The sequence below is a fragment of the Odocoileus virginianus genome, chromosome 32 (genome assembly GCF_023699985.2).
Source record: "Odocoileus virginianus isolate 20LAN1187 ecotype Illinois chromosome 32, Ovbor_1.2, whole genome shotgun sequence".
Classification (NCBI taxonomy): Eukaryota; Metazoa; Chordata; class Mammalia; order Artiodactyla; family Cervidae; genus Odocoileus; species Odocoileus virginianus.
The window spans coordinates 30,132,247-30,150,921 of NC_069705.1; the positions used below are offsets into that span (position 1 = coordinate 30,132,247).

The following is an 18,675-nucleotide window of genomic DNA, read 5'->3' on the forward strand; positions in this document are numbered from 1 at the left end:
TATGAATAGTTGCCTTTCATCATAATTTGAAGATTTCTTTTTTCTTCTCAAGAACAAAATGAACAGGCTTGGGGTTCCTATCTGCATAAATGTACCTTCTTTTTGCTGAATGACAGGAATAGTGAAAAACACTAAGAGATTTTATTCTGGTAAAACTATGGTTTAGGCTTAGACTACCTCACACATAAAGATAAATCAGACGTAAATACTCCAGTTAAAACATATGTTTCTCGTTTCTGGAGAGAAGAGAGCTATTTAATGATAAAAGATACTTGCTCAACGCTTAACCAATTAGGTTATCTTATCCTATGCAATGGTTGTTATTATCTGGTCAAATTAAAAAGCATTTATGAAGCACCTATCATGTTCTAGGGGCTTTGCTTACATTATTCCATTTAATACAAGATTTTTGAGGTGATATTATTATTGCATTGGAAACTGGCCTCGGATTTAAATAATTTATAGATTATTATATAGTTAGTTTAAATAATGGATCTAGGATTAAAAATAAGGTCTGACTGCAAAGCTCGTGTTTGTTTCATGATGCTAAACTGTGTTTATGTATCTACTAGATCTTTAAATATATATCAATAAGGCCTCCTAAGAGTCAAAATTTTAAAGCTATAATTATTCCACAGCCTACTTTCTCATTTTAATCATTGGCATGATGCCTGCTAAACAACCTAGTTGAGGCTACGGCATTACAACTGGTTAGTAGTAATCTCACATTTAAAAATTATGCTTCACTTTCACTTGTCTTAGAAGTCATCTATGAATTTTTATCTCACACTTTAGAATGAGGTCTCCTTCAACATAACAGAATAGTTTCAGAAACCAAATTATAGTGCTACTGGAGAGACACGGATGTCCATTCTTTGAATAAATTCAGGATCAAAGTTTCTCTTTAATATTTTTAGTTAATACGCTTTACCTTTAACATCTGACATTTAATAAATTAAACTTGAACTTTTTGGACAATAAAGCCATTCAGTACACTGATTTAATATATGTCCCCTCTTGGTCTCTGGATATTGCAAGAAGAAAAGAAAGAGGACTATTTTACATATCATTCTAGGAATTACATATTTTAGAGGCCAACATAAGTTTTTTCTGGGAAGGGTTAAATATTTGCTACAAATTGGCAATAAAAACTAGAAAATCTCAAAGTAGGAATCACACATGTATTCCACTAATGGCCGCCTTCTTACTGCCTCTTTTACGTCCTGTGTTACTATTTACCTTATGTATAAAATAATTTGAACTTAAAAAGGAACTTTACTCTTGGGAATAAAACTTAGTCGGGTACCATATGCCTCTTTGCCAAGAGCAGCCTCAGTTTATGCCTGTCGTTCCTGTGTCTCCTGTCACTGTCATACTGTCCTGATTGGACGATAAATTATATGGTTGTGATAGAACACAGGCACTGAACTAGGATTATAGCGGCTTCTGGAGTTATCCTCCTCTCATTGAGACACATTTTTAAGCTACAAATGGATGAAATGTCCCAGGTCCTCAGCCTGCCTTTTGTCTGTGGAAAAACTTTAGCCAAAGAATAAGTTTAATTAGAGAAGTGAGAACATGCAGAAACAAAGGAAAACAGCCAAAGGAGACCAAATAATAATAGTTTAGTCAATAGACATGTCAAGGACCTTTAGTTCCTTCTCAAGGGCTCTAGATTATATGCTGAGCCACATCCTGTGAGCTGTCTTACAGATGCTGAAACCCTAACCAGATGGAGAAGGTAATTACATGATGGCCAGGCAGTAACCATGACATAAGCCGCCACAATTCTGAGAACTGGCTTCAAGGAAATGGAAACAAACCACCCATGGAACTGAAGATTGCCGCTGCTGCTGCTGAGTCGCTTCAGTCGTGTCCGACTCTGTGCGACCCCATAGACGGCAGCCCACCAGGCTCCCATCCCTGGGATTCTCCAGGCAAGAACACTGGAGTGGGTTGCCATTTCTGTCGCTTCAGTCGTGTCCGACTCTGTGCGACCCCATAGACGGCAGCCCACCAGGCTCCCATCCCTGGGATTCTCCAGGCAAGAACACTGGAGTGGGTTGCCATTTCCTTTTCCGGGGAACTGAAGACTAACTGTACCTAAAACAATCAAGATGACACTGACCAGCCCACTGATGACCAATCTCAAGATGGCGGTCAGAGATGACTGTGCTATTTCTGCATGCAGCCCCCTCCCTCAGCCTGCTCTTGCCCATTGACTGACTTTGGACAGGAGACTGCCCTCACCTCGGTGGCTGGCATCCAAAATAAAGCAAACTTTCCTTTCCATGAACCTGGCCTCTTCAATGGCTTTTGAACTGTGAGCAGCCAGACCCCACTTCTGGTTACGTCGAGACAAGTCTTAAATACAAACACCTCCTAGCAAACCGTCTAGTATCACACCTCTGTCCGCCTCTGTCTTTCTATGACTCTCACAACTGGACACACACATCCCTCTATGGGCCTTTTAGCAAATAACAAAAGTTAAGATAAAGTATTTCAAGAGATCTTGGAATCCCTTTAATTTTGACTATTCACTAATACGCAACTTTAGATGAATTTGCAGGGTGTTTGTAAAAACAAATAAAACAATAAAAAAAAAAAAAAAACAGAGAGACTCTCAAAGAATTTCTTAGTCGAGGCCCACCTCTGATTTTGAAGTTTATATTCTGAAACCTGAGCTTTTTCATTGTTACTTCTTGTTACCATATTTTGTGGATTTCTCTTTTCCCACAGGTGTTCTTGGGTTTCCTCAAAATATCTTTAACAGTTATACTCCAATAAAAAACAGGATTAGAAAGTAAACAAAAAATTGCAATTAAAAAAAGGATATGGCATCAATTAGTAAAATTAAGTCAGTGGATTACCTTCCAAGCGATATTTTACTTAAAGCTGTGTCTTTAATGAAGCAGAATCTTACTACCTACTACCTTGTTAAAGGTAGCTGGTTATCAGCTTGTAGGTGGAGGTACAATTTTTCAACTGGGAAGGCTTTCCCCTGGCACTGAACAGCCAGTATATGTGCTGCTGCCTAGATTTCTAATAGCCAAGGCTAACTCAGACCTGGTTGTCTTTCCTTTTCCTTAGAACCACTTACAGTGAAGATAAAAAAGGAAAATATCTTACTTTAGTACACCATACTTCTGTTTACATATTTTTTAAGATATACCCATTGATTCCCCATTAAAGCAGCCCAAGACATCTCAATATTTAAATTAAAAATGCAGTAATAAAAAGGTAACTGAATATGTGTTTTCATACATTAATAATTAGCAAAACATTACTGAGCTACAAGGTAAAAAGCTATGGGAACATAACTAATGAGCTATCCATGCCAAAGTAGATTTCATAATAAAACAAGACTTTAATAAATCTTTTATTAAATAGCTACACATGAAGCACTTGGTTAACATCTAATAGGTAACTACTAAGCTACTTAATTCACGTATATAAATGAGGAACTTGCAGGCAATTAACTTTACAACTGCTGAAGGTCAGGCTTCTCAGTGAATGTCTCTGTACAGAACCTTTAAGTACCACTGCTATCCAGAGTCAAGTGCAAGCTTTTCTTCAGCTGCTCTATATTCTGGTAGCAGCTATTATTATGTACTGAAGCAGCTGAAGTATAAAATAAACAAAGGATGAGCTACAGGCTATCAGATGCCCTAGAAATGAATTATACAAAAGACAAGAAATACTGAGCCCCAAGGAAAAGAGTCGTCAGGAAAATTCTAAGCAAGGATTGGTGTTCTATCCATGCCCGGATTGTTATTTCTAGGTGATGATAACATAAGAAGAATAGACTCATAAATGGCAAATAATTGTTTGCATCTTGATATGACTCTAGATCTGAAAACTCACTGGAGATGGGAGACCAGAGCTATTCCGTTTATTGGGTAGAAATGTACAGGACACAATACTATTGATTGTCTCCAGCAGCAGCAAATGTTAAATTCATTAGCAAGAGGAAAGACACACTTTTACGGAAGCAAGAAACTGCTGGTGGAAAAAATGCTTTTTAATAAATCAAAATGAAAGCTATATTGAAACAGACAGGACATGTCTTGCATGTCTTCTGTATCAAGCTTAGATGTGAATTACTGAGATTTTAATGGATTATTACATGCCACTTGTTGCCAACTATTATCAGTATGTGATGAAAGGAGAAAAAAGGAAGAGACAAAGAATAAAATAGAGGTTCTTAATCTACACAGAACTGAATTTCAATCTTTATAGCTAATATCTTTTAAATGACAGTTTCAGGAAAGTGACAATCAGTAAGATAACTCTATGCATAAGTAGCAATAATTGCCAGAGATGAAACTCTACACTAGATTAAAAAAAATAGTTAAAGGCAGACACAAGTCTGGATGAAGTTGTTAATATAGTTGAAACTGAGAATCATACTCAATAGGGAACCTTAACTAAAAAAGGAAAAATCAATGATAAATAAGCCTGGTTCTTCACCTCAAGAGTTCCAACCAAGTGAGACTATTAAAGAAACCACAGTGGCCCTGTGTCAGTACGGTGTGAAATTTCCTCACCACCGCTTAGGTTGATTCACCGAGTGCCTGCAAGTTGAAATGCCATTTCTTTTGATCAGTAATATTATAAGGTGTGAACACTGGAAAAGGAGAAAGGAGAAACGAACAAAACCCTACTACAGATTAAAATATTTTAGCATGATGTACACTGTCTAGATTCATTATACTTTCTATATATGTGTGTGAGAACATCAACTAGTAGATTTTCTTCCTTTGTCAATTCATAAACTATAAAATGTAATTCCATTGATGGTTCATGAGCAGTGCTGCTTTGAAATGGAATTTCAAATGGCACAGCTTTGAAATTGCTCTGAGAGTGATTTCTTATATGGCCTGAATTTGGAGAAATCAGTTACAATTTCACATATAGCAACCATGGGTTCTCTTCTAAAGAGCCACTTTTCTCCCTCACCAACAACAAATATTCATTAGCACAATATGAGGAATAATAAGAACACACCGTATATTTCCCTCCAATGACCCCAAATATCTGTGCTTCAAATTAAGCCTTCAGGACTTCACTGGAGGTCAGGAATTAAGAAGATGCTTGCCAATGCAAGGGACATGGGTTCAGTCCCTCATCCAGGAAGATGTCACATGCTGCAGAGCGACTAAGCCCGTGGACCACAGCTACTGAGCTGGAGCCCAGGAGCTGCAGTGACTGATGCTCATGTTCCAGAGACTCTGCTCCGCAACAAGAGAAACCACGGCAATTGAGACACATACACCACAACCAGAAAAAGCCCGAGCACAGCAACGAAGGACAGAGTAGCCAAAAATAAACAAATTAATTAACTGGGAAAAAAAAAAAAGATATGGCTTCAAGGAATACCATCTTTCCTATCACCAGTTTTTGAGGCTTTTGTGCTAACTACCACATCCCCCCAATTAAACACATTTCTGATGACCTAACTTGTCACATTTCATAAATATTTGTCAAGACACTTATTGTCAACTACAATGCAATTATCCATATTCAATTTGATGTCTCAGCTAGAAAATTACTTTTTTCCTAATAAATTATTTTTTTCCAAATGACAACAGTGAATCAGTGTTGATTAGTTGTTTAGTGTGTGCTAATTAATGACACTGGGTAAATTTAAATGACACTGTGCTAATAACCTCAGGAAGAAAAAAAATGTGTGCACGTGACTCTTTGTCTTTAAGTGAAGAAATCTGCCGCTTGCCTACTTCTTCTGTACTCTCTTTCTAATTGCTCCAGGAAGAGTGCTCAATAATATAAAATAAATGATAAAACCCAGCTACTCTTGGCTGACACTACAGACAAAAAGGGTTCTTTTTGAACCTGTTCTTAGTTTAAGAGTAAAAGGAAAAAGCAGAAAGATTTGTATTGTTGACAACTAACTGTGAGCACCTCCTGCTTGCTTGTCCTCAGGGTAGAACTGCTTTAGGTCACACAATTAATGGCAAAAAACAGTTTATTCACTGTGAGACCCACTTTTTCATTCAGGAGCTAATGCAAATGCTGACTTTTAGGGCTTCCCTGGTAGTCCAGTGCTTAAGAATCCGCATGTCAATGCAGGGGACACAGGTGCATCCCTGATCCGGGAAGATCCCACATGCTTCGGAGCAGCTGAGCCTAAGAGACACAGCTCTAGATGTGCCTGGGAGCCACAGATATTTACCCACATGAAGCAACTACTGAAGCCCACACACCCTAGAACCAGTGTTCTGCAACCAGAGATGCCACTGCAATGAGAAGCCCATGTACCACAACCAGAGGAAGCCCTGGGACAACAACGAGTTTCCAGTGCGACCAAAAATAAATAAGTAAATCATTATTTGTGTCTGTGTTTTTTTTTTGTTTTTTAAAGCTGACATTAGCCAGGGGCTCCACAGGGCAGGACACTGGGGGAACATTCTCCCAGGAGGCTCAGCATCCTCTGGTTTCTGGCTCTATGGGGGGATGAGTTTTTTCTCTGACGCTACTAGAAGCTTAGGGCAGGGAAAAAAATAAACACTACCAGGAGTTTTAGGGAAACTGTGCTGCAAAGCTGCCAGTAGGAGACCCGTGAGGTAAGACACCACCGCCTTTGCTTGTGTGATACATAGTTCTAAGGAGATGCTGACTGTTGAGGTCCTGACTGAAGGAAGAAGATAAGATTTTTCGTACTTGGAGACATTTGAAAAATGAAATGGATTAGCTCAAAATAGCTCTGGCTGGTCTATATTCTTGTGTGAGCAGGTTGCTAACTGCGGGCCAAGCTGTGCTAGAACTCATACTTGTTAAGAACCTCATGGAAACATCAGCATGTGCTGGAGAAAAAGCATCAAGCTGGTGAAGCTTCTAAAAGGGAAGACCAAGAGTGGCCCATGGGCCGTGGTATAGAGATGGGGCAAAACGGTTTTGTGGAATTACACATTCCCAACGGCACGATGACTACCGGAGGAAGGGAGTTTCAGGAACAGAACTTCAGTTCATCGTAAGGAAGCTTTTCCTAATAGCATGGTCTAGGCACGAATAGGAATAATGCTGGAAAGAACTTGAAATCTCCCTCACATTGCAAGAAACTAAAGTATCCTTAGCAAATGGTCATCTTTCTCATGCTGAAGCATCATCTGTGGGAGTCCACCATGATTTTAGGATGCAATGGACATAATGGGGCCTATGAGAATCAGGGGCATCTAGAACCCAGTAGATGCAGAATATAATCACTGCATCCTGGGACTGAGAATAATCACCCTTATATCTCTATCCCTTTTTTCCCACATGCCTGAGAATCTGAGAATCTGTAGATAAGAAAAATAATGGTAGCAAGGAGAAGTTTCACTGAAGCCCTTTTTACTTATCTCTCATAGACTACAAAGTGGGAAAAGGATGTCAAAGTGCACTGCCCCAACAACCAAAAGAGCACCAATAATGTGGCCCTGTTTCTAGAGAAGACAAACAGTGTGGAAAAAAGGAAACCCCCTTACACTGTTGGTAAACTGGTACAGCCACTATGCAGAACAGTACGGAGGTGCCTTAACAAACTAAATATAGACCTACCACATGATCCAGCAATCCCACTACTGGGCATATACCCTGAGGAGACCATAACTCAACAATGATGCACGCTGGTGATCACCGCAGCGCTATTTATAATAGCGACCTAAATGTCCATTGACAAATGAATGGATAAAGAAGATGTCACAGAAAGGAATATTACTCAGCCCTAAAAAGGATGAAACTGGGTATTTGTAGTGATGTAGATGGACCTAGAGTCTATCATACAGAGTGAAGTCTGAAAGAGAAAAGCAAATATCGTATATTAACTCATATATGCAGAATCTGGAAAAACGGTGCAGATGATCCTAACAGCAGGGTAGGAATAGAGACACAGACACAGAACGGACACGTGGACATAACGGGGAGAGAAGAGGGAGGGATGAATTGGGAGGTTAGGACTGACATATATACACTAGTGTGTAAACCAGACAGCAAGTGGGAACCTGCTCTATAGCACTGGGAGCTCAGCTTGGGGCTCTGTGGTGACCTAGCGGGGTGGGATGGGGGTGGGCAGGAAGGCTCAAGAGGCAGGGGATATATACAAATATACACATACATACACCTGATGTACTTCACTGTACAGCGGAAATTAACACAATACTGTAAAGCAACTGTACCCCAATTAAAAAAAAAAAGTAAATCTCTCTTACTGAGGAAAGGGTTGGACCAGCTATCTTCCCATTTCAGATGCTAAAAAATCACAGTTTGTTGACTGTTGTCAAACATGCATTCTCCAAGCAGGTACACTGTGTGGTCTGAACAGTCAAATCCTCCGCAAGTCTCCCCTTCAGGACTCACCTGCTTTCCAGTGGTACATTACTGCCAAGGACCCAGCTGTCCTGCAGCTGGACGGACTCGGGTGTGGTTTGCAGCTCGGCGGGCAAAGCAGCCGGCGGGGCCGGACTCTGGTTCCTTCTATTGGTCAGGGAATTCCTATTGAGAGAAGTGATGGATGGATGATGCTGTGCGGAGTGCTGCTTATGGGAAGGTGGCAAAGGCTGGAGGGTGGACTGGCCTTGGTTGTTTGCAGGTTGCTCTGAAAAAAAGAAAAGGAAACTCATTATATATATGTGTATGTGTACATACACATTTATACACACTACCAATTTCTTGGGGACCCACCATAGATCCATTAGCATTAAAAACAGCATAGAAATCCATTACCTAATATATTTGCATATTATTCTATTAGGCGGGTGTTCAGTGACATTCTCTAAGAGCAAGTTTACCCTTGATACGCAAAGTTCTAATTAATCTACAACAGATGGTAAAATTGCTTTTGGTTTCAATTTGTTTCAGATTTTTTTTTTCATCTGGTTTTATTAACACCTACAGAAAACAGCATCTGACAGCTCCCCTAATGCGCCTTTACATTTCAGCTTTTTTTTTTTTTTTTAACAAACCAACCCTGAAATTAAATGGGTAATTTCAGTAGAACACAAAGGTTTTGGAAATGCATATAATCCCTATAATTATTTAATGGAGTTTTTTTAAGCTTTATTTAACTGCAATAAATTATTACAAGCTCGTTGCTAAACAGTAGTCAACTACTCTAGTTTAGTGCATTTCAAATAAGGCAGATCTGCACTGTGATCTACTAATAGACGCTAAGTATTCTTTAGCAGAAGGTCACTCTGTGAAGCAGATGTTGTTTCATGGATATTTAACAGACTGAATCACAGCTGATTACAACGTCAGAAGACTCATATACTTAATGACCGTTACATCCATTAGAACACACACAGAACAGATTTTCCAATTTCACAGTATGCAGTAGAAGTACATTTTGGAGTAAGTCATAGGTGACCACAATGACTCATGTCACTATGTCAGTGGTACAAATATTTTGTTACAAACCAGAATCCTAACGGATCCAGCAACTTCAAAATATAAATACAACAGTAGGCTGTAGCTGGGCAAAAAACTCCCTCAAGCTAATAAGCCATAAGTTAAAATGCACAAATGAATGCAACATCTGAGACCCACATCTCAATCTCATTACCTAGCTTTGGACATGCCAGAATTCACAAACACTACATTTTAGCCAACAGACAGATGACTCCTTAATTTAATGCTAAACTTATTATGGTTCTGCGCACATAAGATGTCAATTTTTGACTAAATGCAGTTCAAAGTGCAATATAATTTTGAAGTGATGTATTAAATCATGCTATTAATATAAATGCACGTATTAAAAGAGAATAGGAAACGTAGGGACTATCTTTCATATACAATGTGAACTCCAGCAGTGACTGCTAAGCCAAATAACAGTCAAACATTATAATTCTGGTTGCATGGAATGAATACATGACAGGTTAAAAGTGTGACTATATATTATCAAATCTCTTTACAGGGTACGACAATTAAAATAACTCCTCCCATAGTATATAATATTAGTAATTACTGCATGTTTCCAGTGGTCCCTAATAATACATATCATACCATTTAACAACTAATAATTTCTTACTCTTGAAGGACAGAAATCACACTTAAATCCATGAAACAGAGCCGCTTCCTTGCAGTCTTCTTAAAGATTCCCATACTAGAAACTACAGAAATCTTACTTGGCCCAATGGTCTGCTGCTCATGAAAAATTATGGGTGTTCAAATATCAGTTAAAGTGAATCAACCTTTGAAGGAATGGCAGGGTTACAATACAAACATGGTTTTAATTGGGTAAGAAAAAGAAAGGATGGTTTAAAATTCCTGGAAGATTTACCATTCAGGTAGGTGGTGCTAGTGGTAAAGAACCCGCCTGCCAATGCAGGAGACGGAAGAGAGATGTGGGTTCAATCCCTGGGTTGGGAAGATCCCCTGGAGAAGGAAATAGCAACTCATTTCAGTATTCTTGCCTGGAGAATCCCATGGACAGAGGAGCCTGGTGGGCTACAGTCCATGGGCTCGCAGAGAGTCGGACACAGCTGAAGGGACTTAGCGTGCTCGTAAGCACATCATTTAACTAATTAGCTTTGCTGTTCCCAGCATCAGTGTGTATGATCAGAATGGCTATAGAGGTCTTCAAGGAACATTTCAAGAAAATGCTTATAAAGGACGATATAATAAGCTACAGTATGAGAGCCTAAACTAGGTTGGCCTCGTAATGAAATACTTTTCAAAAGAAAAGTATTAAGACTGTGCCTAAAAAGAAGTAGAGGAACATGGTAAATGACCCCATGTTTTTAAGTACAGCTTTGTGAAAGAATGGAATTATACTAGGATAAATGATAAATGGGTTACACAGGATAAATGATACATCAGATATTATACTATGCTGAGAAAGAGGTCAGGATAACAATTTGACTTCCTAACTCTGTCAGGCATCATGATAGTGAGTCTCTGTCTCCTCATCTGTAATGTGGGAAATAATACCGCCCCACAGAGGTATTAGTACAATCTAAGGATTCAGTGAAATGTACGCATTCATCCACTTATTCACACACTTAGTCATTCATCCATAGACATTTATCAAGTTTTTATGTTTCAAGGATCTGCTAAACCAGTAACAGGTAAAAGCACCATGTTAATGGTAAATTATTATTAATATTGTTATTGAAACATGAAAAGATTTAAGATCTATTATCATCATATATTTCAATATGCTGAATTTAATATTCTTATTCTTTTTTAACTTTAAAATAATTTTAAATTTTTCATAAAAGTATTGTTGGGTTACAATTTTATGTTAGTTTCTAGAGGTTTAATATACTTAAAAATACACTTAATATACTTAAATAAAAATATAAACAGTGGGTGTTCACTAGGCACCTCTGTCCATGGAATTCTCAAGGCAAGGATACCAGAGTGGATTGCCATTTCCTTTCCCAGGGGATCTTCCCAACATAGGGATTGAACCCATGTCTCCTGCACTGAACCACCACGGAAACCTCACTACCAGTGAAACAAACCCAGATAATGAAAGCTAGGTTCAATTCAAAATGTGACGGAACAGGCTAAGTACAGAGTCTGAGCGAGATGGAATGGATGGCCAGACATTTAAATTCTGCAGCAGACCACAAACAGAAGCAAAATCTGAGGATGCAATTGGAGGTCAATGCTGGTTCTAAAGATTCCAGCTTACAGGACGTGAGAAGTAGCTGGAGCACGTATTTATCTATACCAACTTCTTTTAGATAGATTATGTTTATAAAGCATAACGGGATAAAATAAAATTTAACATTGTCAGAGAAGACAACAGAATAAAAGAAAACTGAAAGTGGGAAAGATAAAGCCAAATATGAGATGAGTGGATGAATTTCTGCTCCATGGTTTTACACTTTTTTTTTTTTTAGTTTTTAAAAGGATCTTTCATTTTATTTAAAAAGTATGTATTTGTTTGGCGGTGCCAGGTCTTCACGGTGGCATGCAGGACCTTCTGCTGGGTGTGGGGGCTTTTCTCTAGCTGTGGCATGTGGGCTCAGCTGCCCCACTGCATGTGGGGTCTTACTGCCCTGACCAAGGCCTGAACTCTTGTCCCTGTGCTGGAAGGCAGATTCTTAACCGCTGGACCATCACGGAAGTCCCTACACATTTTTAAAGCAGAGTCTACATCTGGCTCTAAATTACCTTGCTGCAAGCACACAGAGGGAAACATCAATTACATGATTTGGGGTGTTTTTAGGCTCAAAAAACTTGCTTAAGAAAAGTACTGAGGATAGAGAGAACATTCTCATCTAACCTCACAGGAAGACATATGAATATCCAGGGCAAAGTTCTATGACTGAGGTTCGAAGTGGGCACAAGGGTTTAGACTTACAGCAATAAGAATAATATAAGTGGGCAGGTCTACACGAGAACAGCCAAAACATCTACTATAGACTTTGCTTTAAGCGAATCCACTGATACAGGCTTTACACAGACTTGAGAAAAAGTTTTAGATGGGACCTCACAGAGTCACCAAATTCAATGTTCCTGAAACATAGCTCTGAACATGTCACTTTATTCCTGGAAAACCCAAATGGCTTCCTAGTGCCTATAAAACTTATAATGAACTCTAAAGGTCAATGCGATCCTTGTCCAAGATAGTCCCCCAGATATTTCTGCAAATGTTTCTTCCATGAATTCTCTTAATGTATCCTTGTCCTAGTCAGCAGTACCCAGTACATCCCTCACACCTTTTCATTTCTGCATAGTGGCTTCTATCTGCAAGACATTTTCCTCCACCTTTCTGTATCCAAAGCCTGTGTATTTCAAGCTCTAACGATGATGACATGACACGACTTCTGCTTTCTTCAAACAGAAATCAGTTACTTCTCTGAGTCTTAGTTTTTTCTCTCTCTTTCCCATGGCCCTCTCCTTTTCCTCTCTGTATTACAACTAATTTTAGAGGTCTCATGTTCCCTGTTAGACTCTCTGTGGAGAGAAACCCTAAGGACCACACAAGCATAAATACTCAACGGATACTTGTTGAATGAATGATTATTCGTGAAGAAGTCAATGCAGGCTGAATTGCAGTAGAAGCGGTGCCTTCTCACATCGCCATCCACTTTTATTACTGATGTATAGTTCATGTCAGAGCTATGTGAGTCTCGGGTGTATAGCACAATGATTCAGTTTTACATCTTGTACTGTTTTTAATTGTCAGGCAATTTGCAAACATGTCTTCTTTTTCCAACTAAATTCTTAGATCCTGAAAGGCAGGACTCTAACTTAAAGTCCTTTGGATTTATCAGTACCTTCACTAAGCCTTATTCAAAGACTCCTAAAAACATGTTGAACGGTTGGCGATATTTACACATTAACAGGACCTTGGCACGCGGCAGCGGTGGGGGGGAGAGGTTGTCGTCTCATCCAAGCAGAGTAGCATGCACCTCAATCCAAAAATTGGATTTCTGGAATATTTCTTTCGAACCATGGCAGATGTTCCAATATTTAAAATCTACCTCTTAAGAGGTGCAAATAATGGAACGATTACATAAAATACATAAGAATATATAAATATATGATATGAGCAATACATAAAAAATATATATTATAGCTTGCCAAATATAGTTATGTTTTCCTTATATTTTAAAGTTTATGATTAGAAATGCTCCAAATTAGATATTTCAGAAAAGATGTAGGTTAATTTTTCCAAACAGTCTTCCCTACTTTTTTTAAAAAGTAAAATTTTTGGCACTGTGTTTCTAGAAATTATATACTGTACCTAACTACTGTTGTTTCTTTCAGCCCATCTTTCTTTGTCCAAGTTCCTACAGGTCATATATCTTTCATGATAGCTTAACAGTTTCTGATTTTTATTTGGTAAACTGAACGCAGATGATAGCCAATATCTGTTCAAATTCACATTACATTAATAAATATTAGATAGACTTAGACTTCGCTCATTTTGCTCAGCTCCTTGCCACCAAAGAAGTCAGGTCTCTGACAGAGCATTGAAGGCTGTCCCATTAAACCTATCAGCCTGGGGTAAGATAAACAGAAAGGTGAAAGATCTGGTAAGGCAATAAGGCGTGCTGACTATAAGACCACAGAAAGCTATTTGATAGTAGACTAGACTCCAGTTTAATCAACCTATAAAACCCAGTTCCAAGCAAATGTTAAGGCATAGTCCTGAGCTCCAGAGGAGGAAGAAAGGAAACTTGCCCACTTTCCTCAAAAGCAAGTCAGCCGCGTGAACCAGTGAGGTGGATGGGCCGTGACACATGGGAGAGACACACGACAATTTATTTTTCATGGGATATTTTCTTGAATAAGTTATATTTCTCTCTTAGCTTCATTTATTTTATAGTGCCTATTTGAAGGAACCTAAAAGATACAGTGCCTGACATATACAGGAAGAGCTAAAAGGCAACTTATTAATGGAAGAAATAACCAGCTTCAGGGCAGAACATCTTGAGGGAAAACAAAGGAACTCAACAGCCTTGCCGGCAGCTAATACTATTATCACAAGAAGGAAGAACATGCTATCCAATATCTCTGAAGAGGAAACGCTTTTCCTTTCACAGCCAACAAAGCAAGACTCAGAAATGTCACAGGAGGAATCAAAAATAAACTACTGCCTCGGCAGTTCCCAGAGAAGAGGGAATCTGATCTCTCACTCGTGAAGTTTGGCGGCATCTCTTTTTCCCATCTTCTATGACCAGACCATCGTGTCAAGAATTTAAAAAAAAAAAAAAAAAAAAAAAGGAAAACTTTTTTTTTTTAGCCTATTTGGGAATATTTGCTATTTGATTTTTTTTTTAAAATTAAAAGCCACTGCAGACAATTTCCAGACAGTAAAGTGCAGTTCAGTCTAGCTCGCTCTGGTTCATAGCCTTGGGCTGTGGTCTCCGCGGACCTGAGTGGAAATGGACTTTCAAACAGGCAAGTGGGGAGAGAAAAGACTAGCTCCTGGGAGACAGAAATACCGCTTTGTGGGTGTCTGTCCACAGGTGTGCCCCTGCCCAGGTGGGAGAGGCTGAAAGGTGGGGGTGAGGGGAGAGGTGAGGGGGAAGAGCTTGCTTTGACTGGCTGCCCCCTATGGCTGGGCCCCGCTGCCTTCCTCCCCTATTCTGCCCTGGTCTTCCTCCCCAGCAACTCGGGGTGGCGGGCTCGCTGCAAAGACCTCCAGGGAAGACACCCTCTATCGTGGAAGAGACGTAGAAGCTAGGGGTTGACAGCCATGCTGCTTTCAAATAACTCTGCAGTCTGAGTGGAGGCTGTGAGCAAAGGACAAGTGGGGTGATGAGGATGAAGGGATGAAGACAGGGAGGTGGAGGGGGGGAGGAAGAAGAGGGATGAAAGGGAGGGGTTGAGGCTGGGGAAGGGGAGAGAAACGTGGAATGCTGATGGAGAAGCAGCCTCCTTCCTGTCGCTTGAGAACTCCTGGACACCAAAGAGCAACTTCAATATATGAATAAATGCCGCTTCTACCCACCCTCCTATCCCCCAGAGTTTACAAAAAGATACACTGACCCTGCTGACCTGGACACACATTTAGGAGGGCCCACATCCATTTACTGGGGATTAGCAATGGTGAGGTTAAAGACTTTGTTTCTTTACCACAAAATTCATTCTTTCTCACTTGACTTACCGGCTGTATCTACTTTCTCCCAGCTGTCTCAAACAAATCTGAAGTTTTCTGCAAAACTGATCTCTTTCTTTTTATTTATTTATTTTTTCATTTATTTTTATTAGTTGGAGGCTAATTACTTTACAGCATTGTAGTGGTTTTTGCATACATAACATGAATCAGCCATGGATTTACATGTGTTTCTCATCCTGATTCCCCCTTCCACCTCCCTCCCCATCCCATCACTCTGGGTGACCTCTTTCTTAAAACAGATCACCAAAGCACATAAAATACTTTGATATTATATATATATATATATATATAAAGACCTATTAATTTTTTATTATAGTTGATTTACAATAATTCAGGGTTTTTTTTTTCACATAGTATTACAAGTTATTATAAAATATTGAGTATAATTCCTTGTGCTATACAATAAAACCTTCTTGCTTGTCTATTTTGTGTGTAGCAGCTTATATCTCTTAATTTGATAGTCTTTGTCTCTTCCTTCCTCCCTCTCCCCTTTGATAACCATAAGTGTGTTTTCTATGTCTGTGAGCTGGTTTCTATTTTGTATTCAGATTCATTCATTGGAAGAGACCCTGACGCTGGGAAAGACTGAAGGCAATAGGAGAAGTAGGTGGTAGAGGATGAGAAGGTTAGACAGCATCACTGACTTAATGGACATGAATTTGAGCAAACTCTGGGAGACAGTGGAGGACAGAGGAGTCTGGCGTGCTACAGTCCATGGGGTCACAAAGAGCTGGACATGACTTAGGGACTGAACAACAGCAACAATATAGAGTCACTTGTATGAATTATTTTTACTTTCCACACAGAAATGATATCATATACTATTGGTCTTTCTTTGTGACACAGTTTACTAAACATAAAATTCTCTAGACCCATCCATGTTGCTGCAAAGGGCAATACTTCATTCTTTTTTAAGGCTGGGTAATATTCCATTGTCAATATATATCACATATTATTAAACCAACCGTCAATGATCACTTAGGTTGTTTCCAGGTCTCGGCTACTGTATATAGGGCTGCTCGTGACCAGCTTTTGGAGTGGATGATCTAAGTGTACAAGGATTGAATCACAGTTAGCTTTTGTGTTTGAAAATTCTAGTGCACTTCTTGGATTTAGCTTAATCTTTTGTTCCATCGTCAACTAACTCGGTGGCCTTATGGAAGCTGCTTTCCCTTGATTTTCTAATGGTAAGCTTATGAAACAATACCTTCCTTATCTGACTACATTTCAGGACCTATATGCAAAGGTATATTACAAAGTATTTTATGACCCTGAAAATAATAAATCATATTTTAAAATATCTCCATTGCTTAGAAAATATCATATATATTGCAGACATTTAATTGACATTACTTCCCTATGAAGATAAAAATTAAGTAGCAAGAATTTTCCTTATAAATAGGAAAAATCTGAGTCAATAATATATGTGTTCTTAGCCATACCACAATTCAATGGAGCCCAAATTAAACAAAAATATTTATACATTCAAAGTGCTTTCTTCTCCTCTCCTTCCCACCCCTCAGATAAAACCCTACTTTTAATGAAATTACAGTCTAAAATTACTTACCATAAGAGAAAACAATCTACCTTGGGTCAAACTCTACAAACAAAAAGCAAGAATTTTTCTCCCCCAAATTTCAGATAATGCAGCCATTAGATAAAGTGACACGCATGTTTAGAATGTTTACAGATTTAAAAGGAATTAAGAACATACGAATAAGACACCATGAAAAAAGAAGAGGTGTTATTAAAAAAAAATGTTATATAAAAAAAGGTACAATGTGTATGCAGACACTGAAGTCAGAAACTCACTGGGCAGTTTGAACAATATATTAGGTAACTGTAGAGAGTACCAGTGAGTTGGAAAAGAGATCTGGGAAAATCACCCAGATGACATCAGAAAGACAAAGACTGTCTAAGTAAAAAAGGGTAATTCACAAACAAAAAGCAGAATGAAAGAAAGGTCAATATACATTCAGTGAGAGTTCCAGAAAGCAGGAATAGAGTTTTATTTGGAGCTACATAAACAGCTTTCTATACAGTTCATAACACCATACTCATCAATCAGTTCAGTTGCTCAGTCGTGTCCGACTCTTTGTGACCCCATGGACTACAGCACGCCAGGCTTCCCTGTCCATCACCAACTCTCAGAGCTTGCTCAAATTCATGTCAATCAAGTCAGTGATGCCATCCAACCATCTCATCCCCTGACATCCCCTTCTCCTCTTGCCTTCAATCTTTCCCAGCATCAGGGTCTTTTTCAATGAGTCAGTTCTTCGCATGAGGTAGCCAAAGTATTAGAGCTTCAGCTTCAGCATCAGTCCCTCCAATGAATATTTAGGACTGATTTCCTTTAGGATTCACTGGTTGGATTTCCTTGCAGTCCAAGGGACTCTCAAGAGTCTTCTCCAACATCACAGTTCAAAAGCATCACTGCTTCGGCATCCGGCTTTCTTTATTGTCCAACATCCATACATGACTACTGGAAAAACCATAGCTTTGACCAGACGTAACTTGGTTGGCAAAGAAATGTCTCTGCTTTTTAATATGCTGTCTAGGTTTCTCATAGCTTTTCTTCCAAGGAGCAAGCATCATAGTTGTCAAATTATACAGAATTTAAACTTCTTCATCTCCTGTTAATTTCATATGAATTACCTCTGCTATTCTCTTTTTGGTTATTGGAAAGCAACCTTTGGGGGTGCTGTTTCATTTTAAAGGTAAGTTCTCTTGAATGGCAAAAACTTCTCTTTGAAGATATTCTGGCTTCTATACTGCTCAAAAGTGTGTACTGAATCTAAAATGCCAAGCATTCTATGTCAGTGCTTGGAAACAATACCTTCCACTTGTTAAAGTAGTTCCTCTTTCAATATACTTAACACTAGGGCTTCCCTCATAGCTCAGTCAACGAAGAATCTGCCTGCAATGCAGGAGACCTGGGTTTGACCCCTGGGTCGGGAAGATCCCCTGGAGAAGGAAATGGCAACCCACTCCGGTATTCTTGTCCACATGGACAGAGGAGTCTGGCAGGCTACAGTCCATGGGGTTACAAGAGTTGGACACAACTTAGCGACTAAACCACCAATAATGCCTCCAAC

General features: G+C 39.1%; 1 protein-coding gene across 6 annotated transcripts in view; it reads right to left on the bottom strand.

Moving 5' to 3' along the window:
* TENM3 (teneurin transmembrane protein 3) overlaps positions 1–18,675 on the bottom strand; it is a 991,614-nt gene that overhangs the window by 176,849 nt on the left and 796,090 nt on the right. For all 6 annotated transcript variants that reach the window (XM_070460107.1, XM_070460106.1, XM_070460105.1 and 3 more), the window contains one exon: positions 8,356–8,593. In XM_070460107.1, coding sequence (XP_070316208.1) covers positions 8,356–8,593 — 238 coding nt within the window. The remainder of the gene's footprint in view (positions 1–8,355; positions 8,594–18,675) is intronic.